Source organism: Tursiops truncatus, chromosome 20, assembly GCF_011762595.2.
Source record: "Tursiops truncatus isolate mTurTru1 chromosome 20, mTurTru1.mat.Y, whole genome shotgun sequence".
Taxonomy (NCBI): Eukaryota; Metazoa; Chordata; class Mammalia; order Artiodactyla; family Delphinidae; genus Tursiops; species Tursiops truncatus.
The window spans coordinates 38164590-38183443 of record NC_047053.1 but is presented as its reverse complement, the minus strand read 5'-3'; the positions used below and the strand labels follow the sequence as shown (position 1 = coordinate 38183443).

The 18854-nt window shown below is 54.3% G+C and overlaps 1 protein-coding gene across 7 annotated transcripts in view; it reads left to right on the top strand.

Moving 5' to 3' along the window:
• Positions 1–18854, top strand: part of TNS4 (tensin 4) — a 32694-nt gene that overhangs the window by 759 nt on the left and 13081 nt on the right. For 2 of the 7 annotated variants that reach the window (XR_004524022.2, XM_033848339.2), the window contains exons 2-12: positions 3184–3716; positions 9555–9957; positions 11106–11527; positions 13003–13122; positions 13449–13574; positions 14645–14737; positions 14830–14907; positions 16259–16330; positions 17206–17374; positions 18171–18239; positions 18454–18480. Coding sequence is in view for 5 of the 7 variants with exons in the window: in XM_033848339.2 (XP_033704230.1) it covers positions 3278–3716; positions 9555–9957; positions 11106–11527; positions 13003–13122; positions 13449–13574; positions 14645–14737; positions 14830–14907; positions 16259–16330; positions 17206–17374; positions 18171–18239; positions 18454–18480 (2018 nt within the window). In the remaining 2 variants the exon portion in view is untranslated. Of the gene's footprint in view, positions 1–2228; positions 2663–3183; positions 3717–9554; positions 9958–11105; positions 11528–13002; positions 13123–13448; positions 13575–14644; positions 14738–14829; positions 14908–15463; positions 16331–17205; positions 17375–18170; positions 18240–18453; positions 18481–18854 lie in introns of those variants that run through there. The other 5 variants (XM_033848340.2, XM_073797373.1, XM_033848341.2 and 2 more) reach the window with 5 other exon arrangements.

Here is an 18854-nt window from a genome sequence, read left to right as displayed (position 1 = left end):
GAATCAGGATCCCCCTGCCTCCAGAGCCCTTGGGAACAAAGAAAGAGATTCTGGTCCAGTGAGTGAGCGGGTCCTATAAAAAGGGGCCCTCCTTACCCACTACAGCCCGCCTACATACATACACACAGCACTGAGCCCAGGGACCTTCCCTTCACCTTTAGAGCAGGAAGGAAAGAGCTAGAGAAGTGTGCTGGTGGGGACAGGAGAGGGAAGATGTCCAGGAATAAAGGAGTGAGACCAGCCCTGGGAGGTCCAGTGGTGCTTCAGGGAGTGTTAGAAGAGTTTGAAGAAGATCCCAAGGGGCTGCCTGCCCTTTGCTCGATCCCAGGCCTGTCCCGCTGGGTTCCGGAACCCCAGAACAGGCAGAGAGAGGTGAAAGGGATCTTAAATCTATGAAGCAGTGGCGTAGAGTGTGGGACTCGGAGCCAAGACCACCTGGGTTCAAATCCCAGTTCCACTACTGGGTTCTGTGGGTTGTATGACCCCAGGCAAATCTCTTAACCTCTCCAGCCCCACAGGAAGAGTACCTTTTTCAAAGAACCATTGAGAAAATGAAATGAGTATGTTTTAAGTGTCTGTTATGATCACATTCCCATTATACAGTTGGGACAACTGAGGCCCAGAGAGGAACGGACACTTGCCCAGCGTGGCACAAGATCACTTTCCAAATCAGTAGGCAGACATTCTGGGTCCGGGTCCTGGTTCTGGGGGAGGACCCAGGTCCCCAGTGTGCTCCCCAAGGACCGTAACCCCAGGCTCCTCTTTGAGGCCCAGCCAAAAACCCTGCAGGATGTGCTGAGATCCTGCCCTGACAAACCCAGGCCGCTTGGAGCCAAAGCTCCACGTCCTCAGCTGCCCCCAGAAAGGAGCTCGGAGGCCCGTTGCCTTCCACTGCCATTTTTAGACACGCTTCCCGAGCCTGGGATGCACCCGCCCCCTCCAGGACCTGGCCAAGGAGAAGTCTGGCAGCAGGGCTGGCAGGAGCCATGGGGGAGAAGAGGGTTCTGGCTTTTCTCATTAACTTACTGTGCGAACTTGGGGCAACTCACACCCCCTCTCTGGACCTCAGGTGTTCCTTGGCATTTGAACTCTGTGTGGTATAAGGAGCTAAGAGTCTAAAGTCCGCAGCCTGCGTTGAATCCCAGCTCTACCACTTTTCTGGATGTGTGGCCGATACAGAGTTCTTAACCTCTCTGAATCTCAGTATCTTCATCTGTAAAATGGGCTGGTAATAGGGATGCAGTACTTCCTAGGGTTATGAGAGGATTAAAAAGAGTTACCATAGGGAAAATCAGTGCCTGGTACATGGTGAGTGCTCAAAAAAACCGGGAGCTATTATTATTTATTATTATGATGGTATTATATTCTATTGATATATAAGCCCTTATTTCCAAGTAATATTTAGAATTGTCCAACTGGTTTCACAAGCAACACCTCGCTGGTTCCACACCACCCTCCAGGAGGGCACAAGGCAGGAATTCTTATTCCCATCTCACAAATGAGGAAACTGAGGGTCAGAGTTACACCTTAAGGAAATGTTTGAGCTGGGATTCGAAACTGAATCTTCAGACTCCAGAGTTCACATTCATTTCATTTGCCCCAGGCTGGTCGCAATGCCTTTTCCAACACTAGGGTCTGACTCTAAAGCAGGATGTGGTGGAGGCATCTTAGAAGAAGAGAGAAGAGGCGTTGGAGAGTGCCTTGGTCGGGGTGGGGGTGGGGGGCAGTGAGGCTCAGAGCAGGCAGTGGTAACGCAACCAGCCTATCCCAGCTCCTTACAGGTTTCTCAGCAGCCTCTGTTCCAGAACCTCTTACTTCCTGTAAGAAACCACTAACATGTGGCGTTAAGGCTAGACAAGGGGAAGAACTTCCCACATAAGGGAAAGGAGGAAGTTGGGACATCTTTTTCCCAGATGAGCCCCCAGGGAGTGAATATCATCTGATGATGTCACTCTTCAGATCAAAATTGTTCTGTGGGAGCTTCCCTGGTGACGCAGTGGTTGAGAGTCCACCTGCTGATGCAGGGGACGCGGGTTCGTGCCCCGGTCCAGGAAGATCCCACATGCCGCGGAGCAGCTGGGCCCGTGGGCCATGGCCGCTGAGCCTACGCGTCCGGAGCCTGTGCTCCGCAATGGGAGAGGCCACAACAGTGAGAGGCCCGCATACCGCAAAAAAAAAAAAAACTGTTCTGTGGCTCACCATTGCCCTCGGGGTTGAGTCAGCACTACTGAGCCCAGCCTGCAAGGCTCTGCAGGGTCTGGGCAGCCTGCCTTCCCCACCCCAACTTCCCCTCCATCCACCCTAGGTTCTCTCTGTTTCCCAGATGCTCAATATCTCCCCTGTCCATCAGGCCTCTGAATACACTTGCCTCCTCACCCCTACCTGGCTCTCCCAGCCAGCTCCTGCTTTTCTTTCTTGTCTCCCTTTATGTACCCCTTCCTCCAGGAAGTCCTCCCTGACCTCCCCAACTAGTGCCTACAGAGTCCCCTCTGCCTCCCCGCCTCCCCTCCTCCCCGATGGCACTGTTTATGATTGCTCACCTGCTTACCTGTCTGTTTCACCAGCTGGCCCACATGGAGTAGCAGCTAAGTGCAGGGGCCCTGACATCACACAGTCTGGGGTCCAGTCCTTCTCTGACACCTGTTGGCCTGATGACCCTTGGGCAAGTTACTTACCTCTCTGTCTCTCAGTTCTCCCATTATAAAATGGAATAATAATAGCATCTACTAATAGGGTTGTTATGAGGATTTTTAAAGGTTTTATGTGTAAATACTAGGGCATAGGTGCATAGTAATTACTCAGTAAATATTAGCTAGTATGTATTTAATAAATAAGGCTGGGACATAGTAGCCAACAAACGTCTATTGAAGTTATTTTATTTAATCATCACTTGTATAATGTTTATTATGTGCTAGGCATATTCTAAACATATTACAAATATCACCTCATTTTATAGATAAGGAAACCGAGGCACAGAGAAGTTAATTAACTTTCCCAACGTTGCACAGCTAGTAAGTGGTGGAGCCAGGATGCAAACCTGGGGCAGACTGGCTCCAGCAGCCGTGCTTTTAAATGAGTGAATTTAAATGAGTGAATAAATATGCCTTTGTTTGGGGGGAAGGGAGCCCGGGGCTTCATCTACAGAATTTACTCAGTTCCCACCCTTGCTCTCGCTTCTCTCAGGTCCCAAGAGCTCCTGATTGGCAAGTGACATCTGTGGGATGTGAGGCTGGTTGGTTGGAAACCAGAGGTAAACTGCCAGGTCACTACCCCCACTATGTCACAGGTGATGTCCAGCCCCCTGCTGGCAGGAGGCCCCGCAGTCGGCTTGGCTTCCTGTGAGGAACCCAGGAGGGCCCTGCACCCAGCACCCAGCCCCGGCCTGCCGCCCCAGTGTCCTTACTACACCACAGAAGGCTGGGGAGCTCAGGCCCTGATGGCCCCCATGCCCTGCAAGGAGCCCCCCAGCAGGCTCCAGCAGGCCCCACAGGCTGGAGCCAAAGCCGGCTGCCTCCTGCAGTCCCCTGGGGAGCAGGCCTCGGGAGCCTTGGAGGACCTTGACTCCTACATTGACTTCTCGCTGGAGAGCCTCAACCAGATGATTCTGGAACTGGACCCCACCTTCCAGCTGCTCCCTCCAGGGCCTGGTGGCCCCTGGGCTGAGCCCACCCAGAGCACTACCTCGAGGAGAAAGAAAGAAGATCCTGAAGCTTTGGGTAAGGAACTGGGGCACAGTGCCAGGAGGAGGGCTTGGGGACCAGGCCTCATGAGGAAGGAGTTTTCTATCAAATCAGAGGAGCAGGGGAGGAGTGCTGTGCAGCTCTAAACAAGTTACTTAACCTCCCTGTTTTCTCTGCTCTATAACAGAGATAAATATAAGTAGCCCTCACTGTCCAATTCTCTTTGGTTCTTGAGTTTGGAAAGTGATGGATACCTGTTTTATGTAATTTTTCAGAGAATTTAAATAAGCTAATATAGATAAGCATATTATACAATGCCATGTATATAAATAAGAACTTGATAAATGTGATGTCCCTGAATCTCACTGTTCTATGGTGTCTCTCTTAGGTCCTAGCCTGGGCACCCTGAAATGTTTATAGGAATGGTATTTTCACCTTACCCATAACAATAAATGTAAATAACTTCATGTATAGGTAATAGTAAATATAGTAAATAATTGGGATGTGATGAATTTTTGAGTGTTTATTACTTTTGTTTTTAATATGTTATTTCATTGTAAGTTTGTGTAGTTTAATCTTTAGTAATGGTTTAGCCACTACTAAAGATTAAACTACACAAACTTACAATGTTTATATAATTTAGCTGGAAAAAATCTTGAAAATTTAACCATCAGCTTTCATGAGCTGGTTCAAGCCAACTCCAGGATACCACCACGTCCAAGCGTATCCAGAAATCTCTGCGTCTGGCTTCAGTTTCCCAAAGAGTTTCAAGTACACTTTGAGGATGAGGGTCACGGAGCAGCAGCCCCATTAGACAGGCTGGAAGACTGAGGCCTCCAGGGGTTTAATCAGCGTGGGTTAGAGGGTGTGGTGAGGATTAGAGATGGGATCCAGGAGAATTTCTACTTATTGAGCATTTATCATTCTATCCAGGCACTGTGATGAGCACTTAATAATTGAACCTTTGATCTTCCCAATCCACCTCCATGAGACGAATATTTTATCCCCATTTTACAAACAAAAAGACTGAGGTTGATGGACTTGTGGAAGGAACCAGTCTGGCCTAATCACTGGAATCAGGCAAACCTTACACAAGCTGTTTACTTCACTTCTTTGCGTCTCAGATTCTTCATCTGTAAAATAGAGATGAGTTTGCACCTCAAAGGGTGTTGCAGGGATTGAAAAAATAACATTTCATGGGTGTTTATCACAAATCCTGGGACACCATAGGTCATGATAAATGGTGGCTGTTTGCAGTCAACATTGGGGTTGCGACTAAGACCAGCCCCAGGACAGGTTCAGGCTCTGGGGTGGAGGTCAGCCCGGCACACAGGTCCCTCTGGCAGCCAGGCTCCTGGTCTCCAGCCAGCCTTCTGCTCCTCCCATGGAGCATTGCCTGACAAGCCTAGTAAAAGAACCACCTCCAACCCTCAAGAGTCTTCCCGTTTCTTAAGGCCAGTCGTGGGCATGTCTCTGCAGGAAAGGTGACTTGGGCCTAATTATCGCTGGCAGGAGCCAGCCTAGGACTTTAATGCTCATGCCCCAGGGTAGGGCTTCCATACACTCAAGGCCAGCTGCGGCAAGACCAACCTCTGTGGGGCGTGCACCTGTACAGGGTAAGGGTGTTGATAACAGGGTCCTTCCTCCAAGGGACCGATGGGCAGTTGTCTGCGTTCTCAGATGCCCTGGGCACAACCTGCCATCTTGAGGATGTGTCCACCAGACTCTGGGCAGCAGGGGGTGCCAGAGAGCAGCAGTGGTCAGAGGGGCCTGATGAAGCCACCTAGCTCTGCCCTCGCTCCTTCTGATGGAATTTTTAAAAATCCTCTCCTCCAACCTCTGCCTGGACACCTGTGATGCCTGGGAGCTCACTACGTCCTCGGACAATCAGCAGGTCAGCTCCCCGTTAGAAAGTCTCTTCCATCACTAAGAAGAGCGAGAGCCTGCAGGTCACTGGTGGCTGCACCTTGCTCCCCAAACCCTCCCCTCAACTACTGCTACTGGTGACAAAGCTCTCCCAGCCCACGGCACCGCAGTGAGTTTTCATCCAGCCAAACGCATCCAGTGTGTAGAACTCCTCTGTTTGCACTCTCATCCATCCTACTTTCGGGGTGTTGAGTGGAAGACGTTCTGTAATTATGATGCTAGCAGACGTTCACTGCTTCTCTTTGTCCTAACTTGGCAAAAGCAAAAATTAAACATCGGCGATCTTGTGTCGATCCCTCCCCTAAAAATGTCCAGATAGATTTTTGTAACACATAATTCCACCCTGTGAAGGAAATACTGGAAACCTCACTTACAGATGAGAAGACTGAGGCTCAAGGAGAGGAAGCGATGGCCACAGTCACACAGCTAGTGAGTGGTAGGTCAGCTCAAAGCCCAGCCCTCTGAGCTCCAGAGTCCACGTTCTTGCCTTTCTCTCTTCCTTGGAGCTAGTTTCCTGCCCTCCAGGGCTTCAGTGAGGCTCCACCGCCCTAGTGCTCTCAAACCTTCATCCAGCTCCCTGCCTCTGCCTCTTGCTTACCTTCCTTCAGATTTACCCTGGGGGGGAGGGGGAGGGGGTACCAGTCCCACAGGGAACATGGCTTCTGGAAGCAAATACCATATCCCTTCCTTTATCCTCTCCGCCACCCCTCCCCATCTTTGGAACAGGCCCCCGCGTTTTATGTTCCAGAATTTCTGCCAGGCAAGGCGGTTTGCCAATCCCAAGTGAAGGGTGTTTAACAACCGTCTCTCCAACCCTCCACCCACCTGGCCTGGTGCCAGGCGCCTGCATCCACCCAGCACTGCTCAGACTTGCCCCACGGGCCTGTAAACAGCCGGCTGCTCCCAGGTGATAGGGTGGCGGCCCTCCACCTGCCCAGCCACATCCACCCCGGGGCAGCAGCGGGAGTGACTCACAGCTCTAGGACAGTGCCCTCCCTTCCGGCCCGCCTCCACTTGCCTGGCCCCCAAGCAAGTCCTTTCTTTGGTAGGTGTTCGGATGACCCTGTGAGTAGGACCCAGAGCTTCACCAGGCCGAGAGACGTCCCCCGCTCCAAAGCAGTCAGGCACCTTCTCACGGTCAAGGTCTTGGGAAAGGGTCCTGAGGAGTCCCTCCCCGTGGAAGAGCCCACCCCGCCCCCAAACAGAGCACAGGAGCAGGGCTCAGTTTCTTCAACCTTTCTGAGCCTTGCTTTCTCGTCTGTTACATGGAATTAAGAATGTTTCCTAGTTCGATCGAGTCATGAGTACTAAAAGAACTAACACGGGTAACGTGTCTGTAGCAGCGCTGGTGCACGGCACTCAGTAAATACCAGCCTTTATTAAAAACGGTGCAATAGTGCTTCCCTGGTGGCGCGGTGGTTGAGGGTCCGCCTGCCGATGCAGGGGACGCGGGTTTGTGCCCTGGTCCGGGAAGATCCCACATGCCGCGGAGCGGCTGGGCCCGTGAGCCATGGCTACTGAGCCTGCGCGTCCGGAGCCTGTGCTCCGCGGTGGGAGAGGCCACGGCGGTGGGAGAGGCCACGGCGGTGGGAGAGGCCACGGCAGTGGGAGGCCCGCGTACTGCAAAAAAAAACCCAAAAAACAAAAAAAAAAACGGTGCAATAAATGTGAGCTCCACCGCCACATTTCTCCAAGCCTCAGTTTCCTCCTCTGTAAAAGCAATGCCTGCTGGCACTGGGCATAAAGGCGCTTGTGAGGCTTGAGAGGATTATGGGTATAAACACTATAAAATCCTATTAAAAAAAAAAAAGTGCTTGCCAACCTCGCAGAAGAATCCACCCCATTCCAAGACTTCTCTTTCAGAGCCCACAATACATTGTGCCAGATATTCTACTCTTGCCCTCAGCAGTGGGACCCCCACCTTAGCCAGAGAGTATTAGCCATCTGGCCAATAGTGCCCCCCAGAAGCAGGCAGGCAGGAGATGCTCCTTGAAGCCCACCATGGACCATGCTCCAGGCTCCATTCATCAGTGTATTTCATCCTCACCGCAACCTTGGAAGGGTGGTTTTAGATCCCCACTTTACAGATGAGGAAACTGAGGCTCAGAGCAGTTAGGAAAATTACCTGATGCTTCTTGGCGGGAAAGTGGCGAAGCCAAGACTCACACCCAGGTTTGTCGACAAAGCCAGGCCTGTTCCTCCACCTGCTGGGACAGCATGCCAGCGCCCCTCATCTGATGCAATCCTCCACCCCCACCTGGCCCACGCAGGCTCAGACAGAAGCAGTAGCCCTGAGCAGGGCCAGAAGGTCCTCGCCAGGAGCGGGCTGGGGCAGGCAGGGACTCCACAGTCACGCTGGGTGGGGGGATGGTGCGTGTGCCAAAGCCCAAGGGGGTGGGAGGCTGGCAGATAGGAGCCGAGGGTACAATTTCCCACCGACTCTGCCCCAGATTCCATCTGGGGAAGCCAGAGGCAGGACTCACAGCCCTCCAGAGGGAGAAGCTGGGTAACCCCCATCTTCCACCACCTTTCCTAGAACAGCACCGAGGACAGCTCCCCTCCCCCAAGTCAGGAGGAGAGGTGCCCATCCTCCCCATGGGAGAACCACAGGGTACCCCACTCTAGGAAGAAACAAGGTCTCAGAACAAGAGTCCTAGATGCCCCCACTGGTGAATGGAAAGAGCATCAGAGTGAGTCAGCAGCCTGGGGTGCTAAGAGGCCCACAGCTCAGTAAGGCGGCATGCCCTGCCCCCAGAGAGTTCTCGCTCTAAAGCTAACCCTAAAGCGAACTCCTCAACCTCCAAGGTGCACCCAGATTGCCAGGAATCTCGCTAAAATGCAGATTCTGATTCAGCAGGCCTGGGGTGAAGCCAGAGATTCTGCACAACTTCCCAGCTCCCGGGTGAAGTGGTGCTGCTGCGCTGGGGACCACAGCGGTGCGGCCCAATGCACACTGGAATCAGCTGAGGAGCTGAGCCACCCTGAGGCCTGGGACCACCCCCAGAGGTTCTGGTCTAATTGGCACCGGATGGAGCCTGGGCTTCAGGACCTTTATAAGCTCATCGGGTGATTCTAGCATGCAACCAAGCTTGAGAACCCCTGCCTGCGTTGCAGGCAGACATAGAAATAGCCTTCACAGGCCTGAGTGATAGAGGCATCCGAAGATGTGACTGGTGCAGTCATTTCAGCCTGGGGAGTGGAACCCACATGAACGAGAGGATCTCCCAGTTTTAAAGGACTTACTATGTGCCAGATGCAGTGCCCTGCTGCCTACATTCATCTCAGTTCATCCTTACTGTAACACTAAGAGGCTGCGTACAGCTGCCCCATTCTACGGGCGTGGAGACTGAGGCTCTAGGTGGTGAAGTCATTTGGCCAAGCTCTCTCAGAGAGTAAGTGGCAGAGCCAGATCTGAAACCCAGGTCTGTCTACCTCCAGGACCCGCGTTCATGGCACTGCCTCTCCCCACCCAAGGGAAGATGTCACAGAGAGGGTGACTTTGAAACTGGGCCCTGAAGGTGGAGCTGAACGCTGATCCCGATTCCAACAAACTTCTCTCTGGGCTTCAACTTCCTCATCTGTATAAGAAAGGGGAGGGACTTCCCTGGCAGTCCAGTAGTTAAAACTCCATGCTTCCACTACAGGGGGCACGGGTTCTATCCCTGGTCGGGGAACTAAGATCCCACATGCCACGCAGCTTGGCCAAAAATTAAAAAAAAAAAAAATACATATATATATATATATATACACACACACATACATATATATATGTGTATATATATGTGTGTGTGTGTGTGTGTGTGTGTGTGTGTGTGTGTGTGTGTGTGTATATATGTGTGTATGTATAAAGAAAGGGGAGACCAGATGGTCTTGAGGACACTTCCAGCATCCTTGTCCTGCGAGTCCAGTCTCCCTGGTTTCACCAACGCTCTGTTTCTCTCCCCAAAGATATAAAGTACATCGAGGTGACCTCGACCAGATCAAGGTGCCACGACGGCCCCCAGAGCTGCTCCAGCCCATCTGTCACCCCACCCTTCGACTCCCCTGGCCGTGGCGGCCTTCTCCTCTCCAGAGACATCCCCCGAGAGACTCGGAGCAACAGTGAGAGCCTCATCTTCTCCGGGAGCCAGGGCAGGGGGCACCAGCGCCCCTCTCCCCCCGCGGGGGCCCCCTCCTCTCATCCCCCACCCTCTCCCAGCATCTCCATCCCTGGAACGGGAAACAAGGCCTCAGGCCACCATGGCTTGGGCTCCCCACTGGTGGCTTCCCCAGCCTTGGAGAAGGGGCTGGGGAGCAGGGTCTCCATGCTGTCAGCCAGCCCAGCATCTGATGTCAGTTACGTGTTTGGAAGGTAGGTCACTCCCACTGCAGCTTCTGACGTTGCCTCCACAACTCACACACACACACACACACACACACACACACACACACAGAGACGCATCCTAAAATCACAGAGGGACACCCTACTCTTTCTGAGCAAAATCTGGGCATGTACCAAAAATAAAAGTGAATGTTCTCTTTTATGCCATCACAGCCATTTGGTTCTCAAGCTTTCCTCAAGCATTTAGAATATGATTCAATATACAAAAATCTTGACTTCTACCTACCTCTCGGGAAAAGAACCACACTGCATTAATGAGGCTCACCTGTATCCTTTCCAGCCTTCCTACAGCCCATCTGTAGGAAGGATTTTTTTTTTTTAATTTAAAAAACCCCAAACACAGGATGTAAACAGAATCAGGGGGTCTGGAATGAACCATCCAGGAAAGAAAAACCTCCTTCGCCTTTGTTCCTGGCAAAATCTAGCAGGAAGGAGACAAAACGGCCTGGGTATTATTTACAATCGCCCCAGCCCAATTCTCTGCAGGCCTCAGAGCAGAGCCACACGCATACCCTTCCTGCCCAGGAAGAGCAAACCCCAGGACCTCTGTCCCCCATACCAACTCCAGAGCCACTGTGCCAAGGCAGTCCCTGGCAAGGAGACTGGGATTCCACAGCCATGCCCGCTGGCACAGGCCTCTGAGCTCAGGGATAAGCCTGGCTGGATGCAGAGCTGGCCTCCTTCTCTTCCTCCAGCTGGGGAATTCCGTCTGCATGGGCCATGGACATGGTCCAGCTCCGGTCCAGCCTGTGTGCAGGACTCTTGGGAGCACTGGGGGGCTGGTGTGACAACTCAGTTGGACCTGCCTAGCTGGGAAGGCAGAGGGAATAGAGTCCAGCCTAAGCCCATGTGACCTGCGGGGGGCCAGCCCACTGGCTACTTTAATTGACCACAGACCCTGCAATGCAGGTACACTCCTGTATCCTTCGGCATCCCTTGGGGATCAAGTGGGCATACCCTTTGCTCAGGGCTATGGGGTAGGGGGGTTGGAGTATGCACTACTCTGACCAAAGCCATGGGTACCTAGATCACTAAATTCCAGAGTCTAGCTCTGGCCCCTAAGTGTCCACCCCCACCCGCTAAAACTCTGCCTGTCTGGTGCTCTCCCCATGCCACAGCCAGTCCCTCCTCCGCTCCAGCATCTCCAGCCATCAGTCATCTTCGAAATCCTTGGAAAGCCCCACCAGCTCTTCCTCCAGCCTCCACAGCCTTGGCCCAGGGTCCTTGTATACGAGAGCCAGTGACCTCCAGGTCCCCAGCCACCCCACCCCGAGCACTGGCCAGCCCAGAGCAACCCATTCCTCACCACTGGCCGAGGAACATGCCAGCAGCTGTCCCCCATCCATCACCAACTCCATGGTGGACATACCCATCGTGCTGATCAACGGCTGCCCAGAACCAGGATCTCCCCCATCCCAGAGGACCCCAGGACACCAGGACTTTGTCTGCCCTGGGGCTACTTCTTCCAGCAACCCCTGTCCAGCCACCAGGAGCCACAGCCAGACCCTGCCAGATGCCCCTCTCACCACATCCCCAGAGGGTAAGTTGTAAACCGATCAGTACCTCACACTTTATGAGGTTTGGCTAATGGGGAATAGACAAAGCACCAATGCATTTGCTTCTGCAACAGCAGGTCAACCAACACACTGATTTAGTATCTACTGTGTGCCTAGCACTGTGCCACATAGGAGGGACACAGTCTAGAAAGAGAAAAAAAACAAAGGATCACTGTAGAGTGGGATAAACACAGAGGTAAAGAGATGATCTAAGTCTTATGGGGCTACAGAGGAAGGAGTGAGACTTTTCATCTGGGAACTGAAAAGGCTGGAAAGTGGATCAGAAGTCGATGGCCAGAGCAGGAGAGGAAGGGCAGTCCCAGCAGAGGGAACATCCAGGCCATGGTCACGAAGGTATGGAAGCACGTGGCATGTTTAGGAAATGACTGGAATGTTGGGTGCGGGATGAGGTCATCGGGAGTAACTTGGGCCCAGATTGGGAAAGATCTTGAACGCCAAGCAAGAGTGCACTTTACCCTTTAGGCAATAGGGGACCATCAGAGACTCTCAAACAGGAGAGCGATGGGGTCAGAGACACACGTTCAATCGATCACTCTGGCAGCTGCGTGGCAGATGGATTGCAGGGCCTGGCTTGGCAGGGAGAGCAGTTTTTCTTTGGTTCTGTTTGGGTTTTCATCACAAAGTGGTCCAGGGCAGGGCAGAGGGTGGAGGAGAGAAGACAGAGCCAGGAGACCCTCAGGATATGGAAGCAGCAGGCTGGATGACTAACCCAAGAGAGGGAGAGGGAGAGTCAGTCCTAACTCTGACATTGGTGGATGACGTAGACAGCCAGGGGGTGGACAGGGTAACGGAGACAATGCATTCCAGTTCAGACAGCTAAAAACCACAAAACAGCAAACACCCTCCTTCCCATAGTCTGTGACTACAGGCGTCCAAAAAGAACAAAAGGCCCAAAGCCGTAAACACAGAGGCTAAGCTCAGCACCCCCAGGGTGTTTCTCTCCCAGGAGCAGAGCCCACGGCTCCCTCACGGCTGAGCCACGAGGCTCCCGGGCCTCCCCGTCCTCCCTGGGCCACAGACGTCAAGGTACTCCTGGGGGATGTGAAATGTTCACTGTACCCCGCTGCTCGCTCCCACCCAGGAAGCTGTGTCAGTGCAAGCAAGAGAAAATTAGGTGACGAGTATGCCTTTGCAGCTGCTCTGATCTGTTCCTCGGACAAATCGTTTGCAGATTTCAGTACATTTTTTATAATGAGTTACTCTCAGCTGGCCGCCACACACCTTTTCAAGACGCCGAAACTGAGAACCACTGCTCTCTGCCTTAGGGACCCAGGAAAATGGGCATCTTAGCGTCTCAAAGAGCACATTTACTTAGCCTAAAGGGATTTTGCCCCTTTAGGCATCTGGAGATCCAGTGGAGTAGGGGTAGGGGAGGGTGGGTTGAATGGCACTGCTGGGTGGAGGAGGGGGTCGGGTCTCTCAGCTCCCCTCTCTCCAGTCTACAGGGTCCCCCTCCTCTGTCTGTCTCCAGGTCCTGCCAGGGACATGCAGCCCACCATGAAGTTTGTGATGGACACGTCTAAATACTGGTTTAAGCGAAGCATCACCCGAGAGCAAGGTAAAAGGGAAGCCCTGTTTTAGGGGATGAGTGACCCAGGAATCAGGTCCAGGTCCTGGCACCCCACATGGGGCAGATGGGGCCCTGGGTCCATGTAGAGGAGGGAACGGCAAATGGCAGGTCCAGGGAAGGGGGGTGTCCCGTGAACCGCATGACCTGAGGAAATAATGACTGCAGCAGGAATGGTGGAGGTTAGACAATAGAAAGGACTTCCTGGGAACCAAAGGTGATTCTGTACCATCTGCTCTACGGAGACCCAATGGGGCTGAGGCACAGAGGGTGTTCGGGTTCGGTGGTGACTGTCTCTGACCCAAGGATTGTTTCAGCCATCGAGCTGCTCAGGAAGGAAGAGCCGGGGGCTTTCATCGTGAGGGACAGTTCTTCATACCGAGGCTCCTTCGGTCTTGCCCTGAAGGTGCAGGAGGCCCCTGCGCCTGCCCAGAACCGAACAGGTAGGCACCTGTCTCTGTCCTCACTCAAGACCTCTAGGAGGCAACAGGGTGTGGTGGGTTCCAGTCCCGGCTCTGCCCCTGGCTTGTGGGGTGACCTTGGGCCTGTCCCATAATGACTCCTGGGAGGAGGGCCTACCTCAGCCCCCTCCCCGTTGCCCCCCAGCACTGAGGCTCCCCGAGTCCCCAGATTCCCTGCTCTACCCTCGTGGTGGGAAGAGGAGGATGGTCCCAGCCCCCCTCCAGGCTGCTCTCTTCTAGGTGCCCACCTCTGTCCAGACCGGATTTCTTGTGAGGGAACCTAATGTCGTAATAACATGTGGGCTAGCTTAACCCCTGGGGCTTAACCCCTGCCCTAGGCACTGTGCAAGGCACCAGGGAGACCTCACTGGGGAGAGAGATAGAAACAGATCATTACCTTACAAGGTACCTGGGTCACAGCCCCTCACCTAAGGCCCAGGACTGTAGCTCTCACACAACAAATGGGTGAGGCAACAGACACTCCCAGAGGGAGTCAATGACCCCCCAGAGCAAGGAAGTGATAGAGCGAGAGGATTAAAAACCCCGTATCCACATTCTCTACACCACGCCTCTCTGTTTAAATAAGAAAGTGACCTCTGGGCAGTGTTAGTTATCAAGGAAGCCTTGCCAATGAGCCCAAAGAAAGCAGGAAGCTGCAGGCTGGTGAGGAGGCAGGGGCGTGGTCCCCCCTCCCAGGGCCAGCCTGGCGCCAGCAGGGACCATCTGGTGCAGAATAATAGCACCTGGGAGGGGGTGGGTAGGGAGAGAGGGAAACCAGGCCAGAGAGCTGTGATTTGATCTAAACAGCGCCGGCAGCCATCCCTGATGGCTGTTGAAACCGAAAGAAAGGTCTCCTGAAAAAAGAATTACTGGACACAGAAGCCTTTGAGCAAAGGTGTGGGCACCGCCTTCGTGGGAGGCCTTGAGGATAGGATTCCTACCCGCTGTCCCACCCAGAGGCAGAGGGATGGACAAGTTAACCTCCGGATGGGCCCCGAGGAGGCGGGCCAGGAAATGAGTCGCACTCCCATCCACATGCTTTCTCTGTCCAGGCGAGGATAGCAGCGACCTCATCCGCCACTTCCTCCTCGAGTCTTCTGCCAAAGGGGTGCATCTCAAAGGAGCCGATGAAGAGCCCTACTTCGGTGAGCTGAGCATCTGTAGCCCTCAGGCCCCTGGGGCGTGGGCGGGTGGCCTGGGGAAGGCCTCCTTATGCTGGGCTCCTGTTTCGTTGCAGGGAGCCTCTCTGCCTTCGTGTGCCAGCATTCCATCATGGCCCTGGCCCTGCCCTGCAAGCTCGTCATCCCGAAGAAAGGTGGGCTGGGTCCCCAGACCTGTTTGTTCTCAGTAGAAAGGTTCCTGCGGGTCACTTCTCACCTTATTTAGGGATCATTTTAGTGTCAGAGTTAAAAGGGCACACTCTGGGGGAATTCCCTGGCGGTCCAGTGGTTAGGACTCGGCACCTTCACTGCCGAGGGCCTGGGTTCAATCCCTGGTCGGGGAACAAAGACCCTGCAAGCTGGCCCACGCAACCAAAAAAAGAGAAAAGAAACAAAGTGCGTGCTCTGGAGTCCGTCCATGTCTCCACTTCCTGGCTGTGAGAATTTGAGAAGGTCAACCTCTCTGAGCCTCCATTTCCTCATCTATGAGAGGAGCACAGTCACCATCACACCTCTTTCCAGGACTGGTGTGGGGGTGCAGCGAGAGAGCTCAGGCAAGGCTCTTGGCACAGTGCCTGGCGCAGAGCAGATCTTAAGAACAGTAGCTCCTTCCTCAAGAGGATGAAAGGAGCGTAAATCTGCCCGTTCGGTGAGGTTTGTTTTTTCCTTCTGGGTCCAACGCTTACTGGGCACCCTCTCCTTCATTCACAGCGCACTCCAACCCTGTGAAGTAGGCATTGCCGTTATCCCCATTTCACTGCTAAGAAAAGGAAGGTTCGAATTTGAACCGAAGTCTCTCTTGCTGTCTTGTTCCAAAGTGTTCAGGGCACTAACAGAGAGCAAAGGACACGGCTGTATCATGAAAATCAAGGAGGAGAATTATGAGAACAAATAAGTGATCAATGGGTGAAATTTGGGAAAGAAAGAAAGAAAGAGAGAGAGAAAGAGAGAGAGAGGGAGGGAAGGAGGGAAGGGAGGAAAGGAAGGTTCAAGGCATTAAGTAACTTGCCCAAAGGCACAGAGTCAGACCTCCACCCAGATCAGGAAGCCCCATCCGAAGCTTACAGCCCAACGCACCCCCAGACGTGCCCACACCTCAGGGTGTGCAGGAGAGCCACTAGGGGGGTTCTGGGAGAGGAGTCAGGGCCAGGGGAGCCCCTGGTGTGGTGATGGCGAGAGCCCCCCTGCTTTCTGCATTTGGCCTGGGTTTCCGGTGGGGTCCCAAAGAATGAGGAAGTCAGGGGCCTCTGAGGCCAGGTCGCTGCCGCAGTCCAGGGGCTGGAGGAGGGAGGGATCAAAAGGCTCGCCAGCGAGGCTTTTGGGGAGCCCGAGGCGGCTGTTTGCCTCATTACAGGAATCACACCTGGTTTCTCGGCCAAGTCACTTCCCGAAGGTGTGGGCGGAGGTGGAAGAGGTTCAAAGGGCTGAAGGAGGCCTGTTCCTAGGAGGGGGGTCCACTGACTGCACCCCCGCCCCCTGGGGGCCTGTTCCATTGCTTTGGCTCAGAATTGGGAGGTGGAGATGGGGCCTCAGACCTCTCTGCAGACGGCCGGGCCTCCTGCCTGAAGAAATCTGCGGGTGAGTGGTATGGGGCAGGGGGAGGCTCCAGGCTTGGCTCTGCCCACCCCCCGCAGGGCACCTCCCAGCCTTGTGCACACTCGCACACGCAGGTCCACACGTGTTTCCCATTGCAGCTTTATTTCTTGTCTTTAACAAGGTGCCACATTCCTCCCCCTCCCTGTGAGCCAGGAGATGAGAGGCTGCAGGCAGTGGGCCAGGAAGAAGAGGGGCAGGAGAGGAGGGGCACAGTGAGGCTTACACCTCCTCCTGCACACACGGGTTGAGGGGGGCACAGAGATGTGCTGGGGTCTCGCTGGGTCTGAAGGACCTGCCCTGGGGGTGGGATCCTCTGTGGAGTGTCAGGTCCGGGTCCTGGGGTCTTCTACAGGGGAAGGGTCGTTCCTCCTCGCGCCCAAGGGCCAGGCACGGGTCAGCACTTGTCTGAGTGACAGCTTCTACTCTGTGCCCTGAGCACGATGGCCCCCTCCCCATTCCTGTCTCCTCTTCCTTCTCTCAGCAAGGAACCAGGGCCCCAGGGGGAGGGTGGGGAGGGATGGAGGCAGCATCAGCCATGGGACGGAGGAAGGCTTGCCTGGACGCCCCTACGTACAGGGCAACATCCCCTCCCTTGCCCCCTGCTGGAGGGCCAGGGGCCAGAGCAATGCAAGCAACAGATGACCCCAAAGTCCCCTGGGGTTGGTCCCAAATTTCAGTGGCCCATACACTCCCTGCCCACCTGTCCGGTGGCTCAAAGAGGAGCCCTGCTAGATTTCCAAAAAAGGAAGGTACTCCTATCCCCTGGCTCTGGGCAGAGGGCCAACCAGGGCCTGGGTGACCTCCACCCCCCAGTGGATTCTGGCATGGCTCCAATGCAGTATCTGCACCCCCCCCAGGTTGCCATGCCCTGTACCTGAGCTCCGTGAGCGTGGAGACCCTGAGCGGAGGCCTGGCTGTGCAAAAGGCCATCTCAACCACATTGGAGAGGGATGTCCTCCCCACACCCACCGTGGTCCACTTCAAAGTCACCGAGCAGGGCATCACCCTGACTGACATCCAGAGGAAGTAAGGGGCTTCCCTTGCCCTGGGGCTGAGGGCTGGGCAGGGTAAGCTGGAGGGAACGGCTGAGACTGCTGTGGAGGAGTAATGGAGATGGAGTTCAGGCTCCTGGACCCAGCAGGGTCAGTGACGTGCTGAGTGACTCCAGGCAAGTTCTCTGCCTTCTCTGAGCCTGAGTCCAATGACCTCCTGCCAAAGTCCCGCTTCATCATGACCGATGGATTTGGAATTAACCAATAGTCATTGGGCACTGATTCAGTCTGTAGCCATTGATGGAACTTCTCCTGTAGGCCAGACTCTGGCTGGCCCATGAGATCACTCCTTCCCAGGCTCAGGGATTCAGTCTAGCATGATCCTGGTCCTGGGCTGGAGGAATAAGAGATGACCAGATGCTGGGAATTCCCTGGTGGTCCAGTGGTTGGGACTCCGCACCTACCCTGCCGAGGGCCCCGGTTCTATCCCTGGTGGGGGAACTAAGATCCCACAAGCTGCGCAGCACAGCCAAAAAAAAAAAAAGAGAGAGATGACCAGATGTAATTCCTATCTTCTTTAAATGACATGACAGGCAGTGGGGGTGGAGCAGGTGGTAGAAAACCCCAACATATAGGACAGAAGGGAGACGCACTTCATGAAAGGAGAGAAGTGCAAACGCGTGCCCAGCGGTGGGAAAGGTCACGGCAGCCTGTCAGGGGTCGTCAAACTGAGAGCTTCTTGGAAGACAGGGAGCTGGAGACGGTGGAGGTGAGGCAGGACACTGGGATGGGCTCTCACCAGCTCCCCTTCCCTCCCGGTCTCTTCCCAGGGTGTTTTTCCGGCGCCATTACCCCTTCGCCACCCTCCGCTTCTGTGGCATGGACCCCAAGCAACGGAAGTAAGTTCAAATCTAGCCACACTAAGAAGACCCTGGGATTCGGATCCCAGACAGAGCCTGTGAACCTCAAGGGGTCAGGAACAACAGAATGAGGGGGAGGGGGACATGGTGGGAGCGGGGACAAAACTGGCCATTATCTCCCGAAGCTCAGCCAGACTCCTGTGAAATGGAGCAAAGAATCGGTACTCAGAACTGTCGTGTTCCTTTCCCACAGGTGGCAGAAATACTGCAAGCCCTCCCGGTAAGGCCTTCCTGTCCACTCAGTCGCCATGAGAGGTCTCCCTCGTCGAGGCCTGGACCCAACATGGGGAGGGAGTGAGGGAAAGAAGGAGGCCCCGCCCTGATCTTAAAAGCCCATGGGTTTGATGGCGGATGGCACAGGCCCCGGCCCTCAGGGAGCCACCAGTTTGATGTCTTATGTGGGAGGCGCAGGCTTTGGTCTGTAAGGATGCCTCAGGCTGACGGCCAAGACACACCTTCGCCCTCAGGAAGCTTCGACTCTGATGGGGAATACACAGGTCGTGTCCTCAGGCGCCCCCATTCCAAAGGAGGGAAACCCAGATCTTAAACTCAGGGATCTCTCGGTCTGACAGGGGAGGCTCCCGTCCTAATGAG